Source organism: Epinephelus fuscoguttatus, linkage group LG14, assembly GCF_011397635.1.
Source record: "Epinephelus fuscoguttatus linkage group LG14, E.fuscoguttatus.final_Chr_v1".
NCBI classification, from domain to species: Eukaryota; Metazoa; Chordata; class Actinopteri; order Perciformes; family Serranidae; genus Epinephelus; species Epinephelus fuscoguttatus.
This window is the reverse complement of record NC_064765.1, coordinates 31,294,908-31,310,493: the sequence shown is the minus strand read 5'-3', so window position 1 is coordinate 31,310,493 and position 15,586 is coordinate 31,294,908. Positions and strand designations below refer to the sequence as shown.

Genomic DNA, 15,586 nt, shown 5'->3' with positions numbered 1-15,586 from the left:
CGGGGCCATACTTTTGTTTAAAAAGCATTTAGAGTGTCCTTAATTTTGGTCAAACTTGAATCAAAGCTCTGGAGAATGGAGGAAGCATAACATAAATTTAAGTTTCAACAGAGAACAAGTAGTAATTTAGTCAGTCCTATGCGCTGTTTACCTCACAAGGCCTTATTGTTGATTTTTTACAAAAACAAAATATGTAGGAAGCTTAAAACCAAAAGGGGAATCCACCACTTCATTAAATTCATTTGACTTGTATACCCATAAATCCATTCTTAAGTTAATTTAAAAAAAGCATACTGTCTATTTCCTTCATGGATTATAAACATTTACAAGGGAAAGCTTGAAATGTACTTGAATAACTGAACGAGTTTAAGCATCATATATGGACACCTGTTATAGAATATGTGGCTCTATCACAAAGGATACGCTCGACGAAAATAGTGCAGCTCAGTGATTTACTTTCTGCAATAAAATGGAGTTGTACTTTACAGAACAATAACACTGGTAAAGGTACAAGTAAGAAGATGGATTGTTGCTGTAAGTAGTTCCCATTAAAGTGTCTCTAAATTCCAACAAGAACAGTCACCACCAGCACGACTGCCTTAAACTGAGTTAATATGTAGAGCAGTACACATTCATCACAACACGATGACTGTAAGCCTAATAATGTTCTTCCTCTCTTGTCCTCTTCCACCCTTTTTCTTCCTCTTTTATTTTCTCTCTTTGTCTCTGTACCGCTCTGCAGGGCCTGATTCTTCACCAGCTGCAACGCTACAGTCTGTCTGAGAAGGTCCTGAGGGATGCTGTGCAGGTCAACAGGTGTGTGTGTGTGTGTGTGTGTGTGTGTGTGTGTGTGTGTCAGTGCTATGTATGTGATTATTATATTTTAGGTCACTCACTACAATTTCCTCTCTTCTATTTTTTTCTCCTCACCTCCCTTTTCTTGTCCACTTTTCTTACCTTCTCTCCTATTTCCTCCTCTCTTTTTCCTTCCTTTGTCTCCTTTTCCCTTATCTCCTCTCCTTCTGTGCCATCACCTCCTCCCATTTCCTTCTCTCCTCTGATTTCCTCTTCTCTTTCCCTCTCCTGCCTTGTTTCCTCCTCTCCCTCTTTTGATTTTTTTTCTCCCTCCCCTTTTCCTTTTCCCATCATCTCCCTACTTTTTTCACTCATCCGCTCTTTATACACCTCTCCTCTCCTCTCCTCTCATTTCATTTTTCCTCCTCCTCTTCTCTTCTTTCTTTCTCTCACCTCCTGCTTTCATCCTCTCCGTTCCTTAATTTCTCTTGTTTCTCCTGTTTTTCCTTTTCCTGCATCCTCATCCTGTTTCCCTTTTTTCTCTCATAACCTTAATTTTCCTCTCCTCTTAAATCACCTCTTCTCTAATATCTCATCTTCTCTTATTCTCTCTCCTCTCTCCCTCTCTTCTCCTCTCCTTTCTCCTCCCTGTCTCCTCTCCTCAGTACGGCTCATGATGTGTGGAACAGTCTCGGTGAGGTGTTGCAGGCTCAGGGAAATGCCGCCGCTGCCACCGAGTGTTTCCTCACCGCCTTGGAGCTGGAGGCCAGCAGCCCCATTCTGCCCTTCACCATCATACCCAGGGCATTATGAGACACACACACTCACAGTTACAGCCTGAGTGCTGTAACACAGTGGCACAAATGATGGACCTGCAACCTGCACACACACCATACACACACAGCATGCCTGCATGCCACTTAGACACACCTGCACAAGGTTTTACTGCCATTCCCTTAGACACTCACACACACTGTAAATAAACAGTTCACATACATACACGCTTCCCCCTTCCCACAATGCCTTGCTGTGGCTGTGACCCCGGACTTTGTGTGTGTGTGAGGGCATACGTCGCTTGTGTGTGTGTGTGTGTGTGTGTGTGTGTGTGTGTGTGTGTGTGTTGATCTGCACTTTTTGTGTGCCTGTTTGTGTCTGTGCATGTACACCCATGTCTGTGTATGTGTGCCAACATGTTGCCTGTGCATATTTGTGTCTGGCTGTATGTGATTTGTAGTATGCTCTGTGTGTTTGTTGTTTTTGTCCTGTTCAAAGATGTAAATAAAATTATATTAGAGTTCCTATTCTGCTGTTACTAGCATTCAGAAGCCCAAGAGTTTACATTTTGTTTACACGTTATTTAGTCCAATAATGTTTCCTTTAAAAGCCAAATATTATGAAAATCCAACACACACCCACACACATGCACACACACGTTCACTTGCTCTTTATATGGAGAGGGTCATGGTTACTGTATGGCTGGCTCAGGACAGCCACATCTTTGGACAGACATGATCAGCAGATCACCGAAGAATCAATCAATAAAGTCTAAATGCCAAAACACAGGTTGCATTCTCACACACAGGAGATCAGATTTAAAACTGCTAATGTCTTCTTTAAATTAAAGCATATTTTTTTCTCAGCTGTACACACTTTACAGCCTCCTTTGTTTAACCATATTTTAATGACACTATGATTTTACATTTTTTGTAATATGTGCATCATTCAGTTTGCCCCACAGGAAGAGCTATAGCTAAAGGAATAGTTTGACATTTTGGGGAAATGTTTTTTGTTTGTTTGTTTGTTTCTATGCTGTCTTGCTGAGAGTAAAGAGAGTAGTTTGATACCACTGTCATGTCTGTAAAGTAAAGCTACAGCCAGCAGCTAATTAGCTTAACTTAGTATAAAGGGCTGAAAAACTTAAGTGCCAAAAACTGCAGTTCTTCAAATGGCCACTTGAGGCTGGCTCCAACAGTGAGTCAATCCCCATAGACCCCCATGTTAAAATTCCCAACTTTACAGCAGAAATAAACAGGTTTACAGCCTGGTGCAAAAAAACAGTTTTGGTCTCGTAAGCTAATTTCAACATTCATGATAATCCTACATGGCGTGACTTTTTATATAACTCACCCGTTAACATGATATTAAGGCTTAAAGTTACGCATCTGTAAGGGTAGGCCTGCTAGAGTGACAGGCTGTCTGCAAGGCATCACTACACTCTATGATTCAGATCCACCCTCTCGTCCAAATATAGTCACTTCTGGCTCCACAAAACAAAGATGGCAATAGCCAAAATGGCCAAAATGACCAAAACTCGTGGCTTCAAACATGGCCGTCCAAATATGGTCACACTTGAGGCTTCAAAATGGCGGCCCACAACCTAATGGGGGACACCACGGTAGATACATGCGTTATTTTACACAGTTTATGATACAGATTGGAGAAAAGAAGAATCAGCTAGCTTGGCTCTTTCAAAAACAAAACAAAACAAACAAACAAAAAAAAACATCTGCATAACGCACCTCTAAAATTCACAGATTAACACCTGGGGTTTCTGTTCAGATAAAACAAAAGAAAGATAAGTGCTTAAAAAACAACCTACAGGTTAAACAAAGGAGATATACCATGCTAATTAGTGAGCTGTAGAGGTGCTGCAAGGCAGATTTTGTTACCCTTGGACATGGGCAGGCTAACTGTTTTCCCCTGTTACCAGTCTTAATGCTAAGCTAACTAGCTGCTAGCTCTAGCTTCATACATACCATGTTAACATTTACGGAGAGTGGTACCAGTCCTCTCATCTAGCTCTTGGCAAGAAATCAAATGAACATTACTCTTAAAATGTCAAACTGTTGATGTAAAATAAATTCAATTTCACTATTGATAATTTTACATTTTTAATGCTTTTGATCTATTTGAAAAAGCAGATTTTTTTTAGCATCAGCATCTGTGGTCACAATAGCTGAACACATAAGAGTGCCAACTGCAAAAACAAGAAAATGTCACAAAAATAGCGAGCTAAGTTTCACATAAACCACTGGGAAACCAGAGCTCCTATGTAACGTTTATATTTTGACAAACTGTAAATATGAATGGGAGGTATCTGTTACACTCATAGTCTCAAATATCTGATTTCCTGTTATGTGTAAATGCAACCAGTGACTGTGTTGTCTTTGTGTCCTGTCAGTCATGTTATATACAGTTAGGTGAATATACTTTATTTTCCATTTGATTATAAATACAAAGGATTATTGTTGTATATTTGATTGTTCTGAGTGTATTATTATTGTTATTATTTTAGAAAGTAAATTATAATTCTATTTTCTGGAGAGAGGTGTTACTGAGATGCAGTCGGAGGAATAAAAGGATGAACTGATACAGTTTGTTGCTGTGAGCTCAGTCAGTGAATCCTTTGTGCTGTAAATGAATGACTGAAATTAGGAGGATGACTATGACAAAGATAATAAAAGTGGTTTAAAAAAGGTTTGGAAGTTTTTGTCTGTTTGTTGTGTTTCATATATTGAACACTGAAACATTGATGCTCCTCTCAGGTTTCTTTTGCTCAGACAAGAAAAAATATTTACCTTATAGCTTAGTATTTTGGTGAGTACAAACCTCTGTGTGTGTGTGTGTGTGTGTGTGTGTGTGTGTGTGTGTGTGTGTGTGTGTGTGTGTGTGTGTGTGGTGCTCCCTCTTGCTGTGACCTCAGGGCCAGCGGTGTGTGTTACTTTCTCAGGTGTGTGTCTGTCAGTGGATAGGCGTGTCCTCCTTTGTGTGTTTTTTATCAGAGGATTACAGCGCTGACAGGCTTTGTCCTAGAGTGTCAGGAAGCTACAGTTGAGTCTCTCGCACACCTCAGCCCCCACTGCTGCTGGATGCTCAGGTATCATTTACAATTAGTCCCCCGTAAAGGTCATGACCTCAGTATATGGGGTTTATATTAGTCTGGATTATATGTTGATTGCACATTTCTGGTGCTTCTGACACCCATTTCAAAATGGACAGGAGCCAGTGCTAGATGACAACAGGCTTTCTTCCTACTTGAATTCCAAAAGTACTATTTTGAGGCACAAGTTTTCTTGAATGTTTTTGTTTTTGGAGGCTTTTTATCTTACAGATGATAAAAACATTTTTAATGTAAGTTTTCAGAAGTAGGAAAATTTCCTTTTTTTCAGAAAAGTACACTCAATCCTTCAGTTTTCTGAAAAAAATAATAGCTGATATATGGTTTTCACATTAAAATTCTTTAATTTATCTATAAGCATGAAAATCCTCAGAATGTATGTGAACACTCTGGGGGGACTATACTGTACAATGTGTACATTTACTGTGAATAATTTACTATATTTACTGCTAGCACTTGCTTACTTTTACTTCTGAGAATAAAATTCTGAGTATAACTTTACTTTTAATGGAGTATTCCTCTATTGTGATTTAGTGCTTTTATTTCAATAAAATAAAACTTAAATTTCTTCTTCTTCAAATTTTTTATGAAATTCATTGATACTCTACTCCATGATAATAAATGACCGGGCAATATTCATAAAGATAGTTGAATAAACCCAATATCAAAGCTGTTGAGGGTTTTGACATTGAAGCCTAATTGGCTGAATTCACCTGAGATGGCGTCCTCATGGACACCCCTGATCACCACTGTTACGTTGGTGATTATGGTTAGAGTTTAATATTCAAAGTCACTGCAAAAAACATGACAGGGCACCCTTATGTTTTTGAAGTGTTTTGTATTTCAGCAGTTTAAAAGCTCATCTTTTTTTGACTGCAGTTTCCAACACAGTATTTTCCCCAAGACAACAGCCTCTGAAATGTAATGAACTGAAACAGTCAGATTTCCCATTGAAGAGATGATAGTAATATCTTGCACTGCACGTGCGTGCTGCTTATGTACATTTTCTGCAAATGCTGGAAATGTAGCAGATTTCCTACAGAGCCTGGTGATTTTCATCAATGGGCATTTTGTAAGAAAATAGAAGAGGAAAGAGAGAGAAAATGACTATACTGAATATCTGCCCCATATGGTGGCACAGGATGTCCACCCCTAACACACACACACTTGCTCCCCACTCCATTCTTCTAGCTGTCAGGTGGAAAAACTGAAATATTTATGTGCGTGCAAGCTGGAGCCTGGTGTTGAGGATTATATGTGTGTGTGTGTGTGTGTGTGTGTGTGTGATGAATTTGAGGCAAATGTGAGAGAGAATCTTCTGGACTGGGGACCCTGTTAATAACATTGGAGTGGCAGCTCACTAATAGCAAGCAGTGAGCAGCAAGATATATTAATACACTTCAGACAGTTACATAACTGCAGCTACTAACTCTATGTGTGTGTGTGATACATGGCTAAATCTAACACCTCCTTCACTTCTCCATCTCTCCACTTTTCCTCTCTTCCATCTCTAAGTCAGCACCAGTGCAAGTACCAGTAGTACAAACGTGTGTGTGCATGAGGTTACACTGCCTCCTGACACACAGAGCTCCCCAGTAAATAAGCAGCCTGTAGCCTTCAGTGTCTATGACTGTAAAACGTCCGCTGGCTTCATCTGTTAAAGACAGCCAGAATATCAGCTTCTGAATCAGACGAAAGAGGGAGGTATTTTAGGAGGAGAGATTTTATGGGTTTTAAGATGCACTGAGACTATTTTCATCTTCTCTTTTCATCCCTCGTTCTCTTCCTCTCCCTCAAGTCCTGGGTTTCTATTATTGTCTTTCAACCTCATCTCGCTCCCCACCCTCCTCCCCATCGTCTCCTCTCTTGCTCTCTCCTCAGACTCCCACGGTTTTCTGCTCCCTCTCTTTCACTTCCACCCACCCCATGCCTGGCTCTGTTGCCTAGCAACGTCTCCTCATCTGCAGACAGAAGTTCTCAACGATCTGGAGAAGTCCTTGTGACACCCTTCCAAACACACTAATTGTACCATCAGATTAGCAAGGACATGCTGGTGTCCATATCAGTCTCTAGTGTGGGGCACTTTTGATAGTCCCATGTTTTAAAAAAAAAAATGCAACTTTTCCCTCATATGAAGTGCAATATTGATGGATTATACTTGTGTACCTTATTCCTTGGAGAGTGCTTTTTATTTGTTGTATCATCAAGGCAAGATAATCAGAGTAACCATGGTGATATGTTTAAATAGATGGAAAGGGTTTGTTTGGTATTTCAATTCCTGACCCTTAACGTGACCCGTTCTGTGCAGACACGGAGCTGCTACGCTAATACTCATGTTGTATGGAAGACTGAGACCAGTTACAACTTTTTGTAATACTTTTGTTTATGTCTAGTGTTTGTTGAAAACCAGACCAACTGTCTGATCCTGTAATAACTACTCATTTAGGAGATTTAGGAAAGTAAAAGCGAACCAATATGTTTTCAGTGGCTTCTGTGCTTACACTTACACTCTCAAAAGGACGATGCATGCAATAAGTAGCACGGATGAGTCATTTAAAAGCAGCACTTCCCCCACAGAATCTGCCTTCACACAGAGAAAACACAAGTCGGCTTATTTTTAAGAAAAAAAAACACATGAAAACCCGATACGAGATGTTAGTTCATGGTATTTTATTTGAAAAAAACAAAATGTAAAGACTAGCATGTACAACTTGGAATGCAGATCAACTGAACAAAACAGTTGGACTGGGCCGGGCCTCGCCGCACCCACACACACACACACACACGCACACATTTACACACGCAAACTCACACACAAACACAAGATAGAAATGCTGCAAAGCACCGACCCTGTCCCCACTAAACTGAAATTAACACCCCAGTAGAATCCTGATACACATGCAACCCTTGAGGCAATACACTGTACCTAAGCATGCTTCAGTGATAACCACAGATTCAGTGTTTGTAAATCTCCAACTCTGCAAAACCTGGTACTCATGGTACAGATATTGCCTCAAACATTGCTCTTGTATGTATATCTTCACCTTTAAAGCCCACCCAACCCCTCCGAAGAGTCTGGGACACATCCAACACCCAAAGGGCTCAAATCTATGTCCCACCCACTTTCGCCTCAAAAAAGGTAAACACACAAAGGATAAAGCAAGTATCCTGACATGCCAGAAACACAGAATCTAAAATGAGTTCTTATTTATTCCATTTTAATATTTTTCTTAAAAATATCTCTGTTGTCACTGACTTCATTTAGGTAAGCAAACTGCAAAGGTTCAGCTGGTTCACTCACTCCCATCCATCTGTCAACTAACCCCTCCCTCCTCTCTGTGGGTCCCAGGCCAACCTGAGGCCCAACAACAGCCCTCTGCCACTGGGCTCTCAACAGTCACCCATCTAAAGCTGCATGCATGAAGAACGGAAAAAAGAAAACAGGAAGTCATAGAAGAAAGGCGATTGGCCAGCCCATATAATCATCATGACATCAGGCAGATGGAACCAGGAAGCAGAGGAGCAGTGGCCAAACCAGCCAGCTGCAGAGAGGCTGCTTGGCTAACGAGTTGAGATCTGATTGGGCAGCTCAGCGCTGGGGGGCGGGAATACAAGCCAGTACATGCAGATTCATTTAGGATTTTTCTTTTTGTCTTTTACCTTTTTTGAGCTTGTTTATATGGACAGATTTTCAGTTTTCCAACATTCAGTTTAAGTTGTCTATACAGAACAGTATGAATAAATGTAGATTTTTGCAATAAGAGGTAAGTGAAACATTTGACTGATTCTTTGTCTTTAATGTGAGCCCAGTTCATTTGGCGGTCATCATCTGAACAAATTCTGTGGAGGGGAAAAGAAACCATCATCAGGAACAGTGTTTGAATTGTGTACTATAACATGGTGAACAAAATCATGACTGCTCACCCTATAAGAAACTTGCCATTGCACACTCACAATGACTACAGAGCGTCTGTCTATCATCAGCTTACATAATTTAGCCCTGCTCCATAAACATAATTAATCCGAACACTAATGACAGATGAAAGGACATGTGTATTGCTGTGTGTTCCTTTATACATGCAAACTACAATAGTGTGGCTAAGTTTCAAGACAGACTTTCTACTCCTGTACCTTCGTAGTTGACCTGTCCATCTCCATCGATGTCTGCTTCTCTGATCATCTCATCTACTTCCTCATCTGTCAGCTTCTCACCCAGGTTAGTCATCACATGACGCAGCTCTGCTGCGCTGATGTAACCGTTGCCATCCTGCCCAACACACATACAGTATTAGTCAGTAACACACAGTTTTTAATGGAGAAAGTCTCCAGTGTCATTGTCAGGCCAGACAGAGGTAAGAAGTCCCTCCTTAGTTGTCAGCTTAATGTTTGGGACACTGATTTCAGATGAATATGTTTTGTGTATTACCACTAAACTGCTAATTGGAACATGCAATTCATCTAAGAAGCAATTATTTTTCTTTCCTTATCTTTACAACACAAAACACACACTAGTCTTACCTTGTCAAAGACCCTGAATGCCTCCCTGATCTCCTCCTCACTGTCAGTGTCCTTCATCTTCCTTGCCATCATTGTCAGGAACTCAGGAAAGTCAATGGTCCCGTTGCCTGGAAGGCAGTCAGAGGTAAGACGTTAATACAACTAGTAAAGTTAAAAGGGTCTATAACAATCAGTTTAACTAAATCCTTCCCCATGTTGAGGATTCAAGTGGCATACCATCAGCGTCCACCTCATTGATCATGTCCTGTAGTTCAGCCTCAGTTGGGTTTTGACCCAGTGACCTCATGACAGTGCCCAGTTCCTTAGTGGTGATGGTCCCATCTCCATCCTTATCAAACAGGGAGAAAGCCTCCTTGAACTCTGGAAAGACACAAGAGGAAGAAAAGAAAAAAAAAAAAAAAAAAAAGATGTGACAAAACTGATACTACCAAGTGACAAATTATGGACCTATGCAGAGAATGTGTTTATTGCTAAAGATGATAATGCAGTGTTTTTTATGTTGTCACCTTACCTGCAATCTGCTCTTCTGTTAGTTGGTCAGCCTACCAAACAGACAGAAAGAAGACATAAGAAAAGGAAAAAAGAAAAATTACTTCAATTTAAATAACAAAATAATAAAACAGTCAGGTTGGGACACAAATAGTGACAGGTTTTAATAAACAGATGTTCTGGACATATTAAGTATTTATAATTTACTTCCAAGATGGTAAAAACCTTACTTAATACCAAACAGTCAATCAGCAACACCAATCACACTAACATCAATCACAGGTCAAACGAGAGCAAATGAACGCAGGCAGCAGGAACACTCGCCTTAAAACAAGCACGCGTTACGACTAAAGTGCTGCAACTAACATCTAGTGACAGCAAAATAACTTCCTGTATGAACCACAACCATATATTATCTCAATGTCAGGAGGTTTTGGCTATCCACAAGCAATGCATTAATATCAATATATCACCCTGTGGTGCTAAAAGCTCTACCTCACCCATACAATTCACTCTGTGTGTGCATCTGTGTACCACCTTAATGTCATCAAAGTGGATATCTGTCAGGTCTGCCACCAGCTTCACTGCTTTCGGTGCTGTTTTTTTCACCTCTCCACCTCTGCCTCCACCTCCTCTTCCTCCTCCATCCAGCCTTAACCCACCACCTGCTCTGCGCTGCTTCAGATCCACACCTCTGCCTCCTGTACTTTCCCCAGTTACTCCTGTTTTGATGCTGAGGCCATCCAGCGCCCCTCGCACCATCACCAACCCTTCAGCCAGGCACTCAGCTCGTTTGCTGTTCTGGACTCCCTGTTTTTTAACCTCTGCCAGCTCCGTCTTGGTTCTCTGCAGGCAGTTCCTTAGGTCCTGCATCTCTCTAACTAAGCTGTCCATGCGGCTGGATGATGAGTCCATGAGCATTTGGAGGAAGGCTCTGTAGCTCCTCTCCTGCTGCTGGATGAGCTCCTTGTAGTAGTGCTGTTGTTCATCCAAGAGGTCATAGACAGTGGACAGGCTCACCAGCTCATCCTCTGCTGGGTACAGAGCGACTTTCTTAGGCAGCATGATGAGAGAATGATGGCATGGAGGGCAGGATTGATGTCTTAGGTCAGGAGGCATAGGTGGATGGAAAAAATGATAGCCTGACATCTATCAGTCGCTTCTGAATTGAAAAACGGATGGACAGAGGGAATGGTAGACAGTAGATTTTGCCATCTCTGAATAGTTACATCACTGAATGGGTGACAATTTTTTTTTAGTTTGAATCTTGCTTTCAGTAGAACGCAAAACAGTCCTCCTGGATAGGTGGCTAGTTGGATGGACACATGAATGCTGATCAGATGACTGGATAATTGCAGGACTTGTCTTTCAATCCATCCAGCGTGAGTGGCTGACACAAGTTTTCACAGTCCCTCTGGAGTGGCAAAGGTCAGTGGATTGGCACTGACCTGACAGACGAGGTCTCTCTCTTCTATGAGCTGGATGACGAGCTGATGGAAAAGCTAGAGCCTCTGTTGATGTTTTCCTAGTTACTTGTCCATCCTTCTGTCTCTCAATAAATCTGTCTGCCTGCCTGCTTAACTGTCGATCTTACTTTCTGTCCTTGTGTCTTGCAGCGCTGTGAGTGTACGTGTCTAGACGCTGTCCTTCCCTGGCTGCATCTGGCTCCAACTGGGTGAGACTAAGGAGAACCCCACTCCCTGTGCCCCCAGGTCAGTGTGTGTACAAGTGTGTGTAAGCCTAGGCATGACAGTGAGGGCTTAGCTATCTGTCCATCTCCCTAACAGATGTACAGTAAAGATGGATGCACAGATGAAGTGTCCACCTCCTGCAGTAGTTCAATGGATGAATAGCCTTCAACACACTGACAGAGAAAGAGAATGTGTGTCTGTGTAGAGGCCAGGCCAGAGGAGGTCACCCAAATGTGTCAGGAAAATTGATTTCAGGTGTGTGAGAGTAACAGTGTCCAGACTGGGGGAGGTCATGGGTTTTTTTTGTGCGTCTATATGCATGTGTGAAGCTGTGACCTGTCATCTCACTGCTACAGTTACAGCTCCTAGGGAGGATCAGTTGGCTGGTCATCTGACCTCCTAGACAGCATCATGGGTCACACCAAATGCCCCCCTCTGGCAGGGGCCCCTATCCACACAGTTACAATAGATTCTGTGACTGACGCATGAATTTTTCCAGGAGGTCACCATAACACTGAGTTGGGGTTTGTCTGAAGTAAATGAGCCAAAATAAAAAAAAACTGCACTTATTACAAAACTCAGTCCATACTGTCACCAATATTAGTCCATGTAAGAAAGCACACAGTCTAACCAAATGTTTAAAGGATTAAGTGTGTCCACTACAAGATACTGCTGGCAAAATTATTCAACACTCAAACAAAAAGTCCCCATCCCATTGCTTGTGAATCAGCTCATTTTTTTTCCCATTCCAGTCAGGTATGTTCTTAAGCCTGTGACCTCTGACACCACAATAAAAATATAAGAATGAATCCCATTCATATAAACCTTCATGAAGTTTTTTTTCCCCTCTGGTACAGTCTGCTGTACTAGGTTCTTATTAATAACAAAATATTTGCTATTAGAACCATGGCATGCAATGTCTTTGATGCAGTTTGATGTTTCATCTACAACATAATAGTACTTTCAAACTATAAATATTAGGCTTTAATAATTTGGCTGATGATAATAACAGTGATGATGATGATGATGATGATGATGATGGTGGTGGTGTGGGGGTGTGTGTGCACTCTAGCAGTGGTTAACAAGCTGCTAACCCCTCTAATACCCAAGCCAAATTCCTCTCAAGGCGCTGCAATACCTGGCAATACACACCACGTTCCTGTTAGATTGTGTGAGTGCAGCATGCAGGCCCTGTGATTTAGTTTTACAGCACCCACATTAATTAAAAGGGTTAATGGAAATATGAGTTTTGTTTAAATGTACTGATTCCCCCTCCGCTAAAAAATAACCCAAGAATAATCAGTGATAAGCAACAACAGTCCTAAATATGGTATTTTTTACAAACAAAAAGTTTATTGGAAAATAAAGCTATGACCTATTCTTCAACTTTATGACCAATACATGAAAAAATAGGTGGCAATACAGAGCAAAAGTTAATTTGTAAAATGATCAAAGATGACTGTGTGGACTAACTAATGTACACATTGTTTCAAGTGCTTCAAGCAGGCTCATCCTTAACACATCCGATTCACAATCCAAACACAGTAAGAAGACTGATATAGCAAGTCTTTCTGCCTTAAACAAGTCCCACACAAGGAAAGGAAACATGACAATTGCAACAATTGCAACAGAGATGTGTCAACCCCATTGTCTGCTTCCTACTTCCTGTATTTTACTTTGTTAATCGTGTAACTATAGCAACCACAAACCCATCATGTACCTATCGTAACTAATCCAACAGGTAGCAACAGAAATTAAGACTTCTGAAACCTGTGAGGGGCGAGAATTACATTTTGAAATCATTTTTTAAATCTACATAGGGATATTCAAATAAATAGTCACCAGTTCAAAACAAACAGCTCATCCTACTATTCTCACTCACTGCAAAGAAATTGTCACATTACTTATCAATTACCAAACAACTTGAATTGGAAACCTAATCTTACTGACTTTAGTTGACATTACTTTAAGTTATATGCTGTATAAATAAATTACGTTAACTTGAATAAGTAATGTCATGTTGCAAATGCCTCAAATATCTCAAGAAATGTAAGTCAGAAGTCCCCAGGTCTTCTAGAAAGAGGGACCTGTTGGTTTTTATTATAGCAATATGATCAGCAAATATTTCCCTCCTGGGATGCAGTTTATAACACTTTATTGTGAGCTGCTCGGACAGAAAACCGGACACACTCTAGGACACAAACCAGTGTGTTAGTCAAAGCATGCATGTAAGGAGGAAGAGTGTCAAGGACACAACCAACCAACCAAAATTCACTTTAGATGTGATCCAGAAAATAGTTCACTACAAACATGACTTTAAGTGATATGTTGCTGCCGGATTTTAAATAAAAGGTTTTTACATAGCTGATGGAGTTAACTGAAGTGGCTGGCTCTGCCTGCTTAATGAATAAGCCAGGAGCCTACGATGTATTCAGCAGATTACATCTGTCAAACAAGGTTTGTTTCTTTTTAAGACTTACATATACTAAAGGAAAGGTCCACCATACCATACAATCAAATGATCCCACATGACAACAGAGCGTTGCATGTGTGTGAATGTAAGTAACCCCCCCAAAGCTCAAAACTACAGACCATGACGATGCTACCACTCCCTGGGGACTGTTCCAGGGACACTGCCTAAGAAGCTGACATTGTGCATATATGGTCAAACAAACCAGATTTCACAGTTGTACAAAACAGCTCTGTACCAGAACTAGGAGGGAGGTACATATCTTTATTTGTAGGAGTAAAAAATTGTTTGCCTCTTGCTTGCAATGTTCAAATACAAAAGGACAGACCAGCTTTAACTAAGACATTTCTTCTAACATTAATTAGTCCCCAAAACATTTGATGTGAAACCAGCTAACAACCATTAGCATGTTCAAATTATAGTTTAATAGTAGCGAATATATATCTGATTTCTTCTGTGGCAAAGTGACCATGTACAGGTGTTACACTATATTCTGTGACCTAATTAAGACCATCATCTGCTACCACTGCAGTTTTTGCAATGGTAACATGTTGTACTTTGGTCGCTGTTATCGGCCATTATTATGAAAAGCTATTAAAATATGAGACTATATAAATGCCATTCAAATGGTGGCAACATTTAATAGCTGTTGAGTGCAAACTGGCTGCCAGAAGTGTAGATCTGTCTGCACCACACCAACACCTCACCCATCAGTCTTTTCTGTAGCTGAATGTCTAATGGCTGTGAATCTAACTAGACACAGATTTCGGTGCAACACCGGCATCGAAATTCTGTATAGAGGCTTCACAGAGACACCTGCATCTCTAGCATCACTGCGGAAACAACTATCGTAACTATACTTGATGAGAAAATGCTCAGTTGTTTCAGTTGTCAGATACCGGTGGAAAATCAGTCATTGAAGGATATAACATTAGCTGTGATGCTAACACCGGCAGCCAACCGAACTGCCACAAGTACTACCAATTTGAGGCCACCTGTAACGAGTAGCACACTTCAGTGTGGGATATATATCAACATCGTTATAATATCACTGGCGCCTGCGAGCTTAAGCAACGATGATGCGATAAGCTTCTCGCTCACAACGACGAGCCGCTATGTCTAGCCGCCTGTGTAAACGGCTAAGCTAACGGTAACGTTACAACTGAGTCCATTCTACTCGCGCTCTCTGCAATGGAGGCTGCGGGATATTTCAACAAAACGAATAGAATATCTCAGAGAGGCTTAACATCCCCTGGCTAGCATTCAGTCAACCCAACAAAATTTTCTGTCGTACATGTAACAAACTATGATTGATAAAAAAAAAAAAAAATACTCACCATGTCTGTTGGAGTTAGGGACGTCGGTCTGCTAACGCTACAGGGAGAGAGGAAATGGAAGGTTGCCACTGAGCAAGGCTGGCTGGAGGCGGGCGGGTGAGACGAACCACTGCTGTACGGCTCAGTGTATTCCTCCGCACTGTGGGGATATTCACTCAATCAACGAAGAGTCCTCGCTCTTTCAACGTCTCCTCAAACGTGCACGCGTACACGCACACGGGCCAGTCTCGTACCTGTCTTTGAGGTCAAGTTTCATAGAAGGAAGTAACTTTTAAAATATCCGGTTTCCCTAGTTTTACAAATAGTTTTTATTTAGAAAGAGAAAAATAACATTTTGTTAATGTTTGCAGTCTGTGCAGGATGTGATTTACCTGTTATGGGGCCATGG

The 15,586-nt window shown here is 41.0% G+C and overlaps 2 protein-coding genes across 4 annotated transcripts in view; one reads left to right on the top strand and one right to left on the bottom strand.

Moving 5' to 3' along the window:
• ttc7b (tetratricopeptide repeat domain 7B) overlaps positions 1-4,275 on the top strand; it is a 32,106-nt gene extending 27,831 nt beyond the window's left edge. For all 3 annotated transcript variants that reach the window (XM_049595810.1, XM_049595809.1, XM_049595808.1), the window contains 2 exons: positions 743-816; positions 1,461-4,275. In XM_049595810.1, the coding sequence (XP_049451767.1) occupies positions 743-816; positions 1,461-1,608 (222 nt within the window). In that variant the 3' untranslated portion in view covers positions 1,609-4,275. The remainder of the gene's footprint in view (positions 1-742; positions 817-1,460) is intronic.
• Positions 4,276-7,348: 3,073 nt separating this feature from the next.
• Positions 7,349-15,321, bottom strand: calm1a (calmodulin 1a). Its single transcript, XM_049595668.1, has 6 exons — positions 15,199-15,321; positions 9,723-9,753; positions 9,428-9,571; positions 9,212-9,318; positions 8,825-8,960; positions 7,349-8,533 (listed from the first exon to the last, which is right to left on the bottom strand). The coding sequence occupies exons 1-6, from the start codon at positions 15,199-15,201 to the stop codon at positions 8,505-8,507; spliced, it is 450 nt and encodes a 149-aa protein (XP_049451625.1). The 5' UTR covers positions 15,202-15,321; the 3' UTR covers positions 7,349-8,504.
• Positions 15,322-15,586: the final 265 nt, after the last annotated feature.

Coding starts and splice junctions, on each gene's coding strand:
- calm1a (XM_049595668.1), bottom strand. Junction 9,572..9,722: donor AACAGAAGAGCAGATTGCAG/GTAAGGTGACAA, acceptor GTGTCTTTCCAG/AGTTCAAGGAGGCTTTCTCC. Junction 9,319..9,427: donor CAATGAGGTGGACGCTGATG/GTATGCCACTTG, acceptor ACTGCCTTCCAG/GCAACGGGACCATTGACTTT.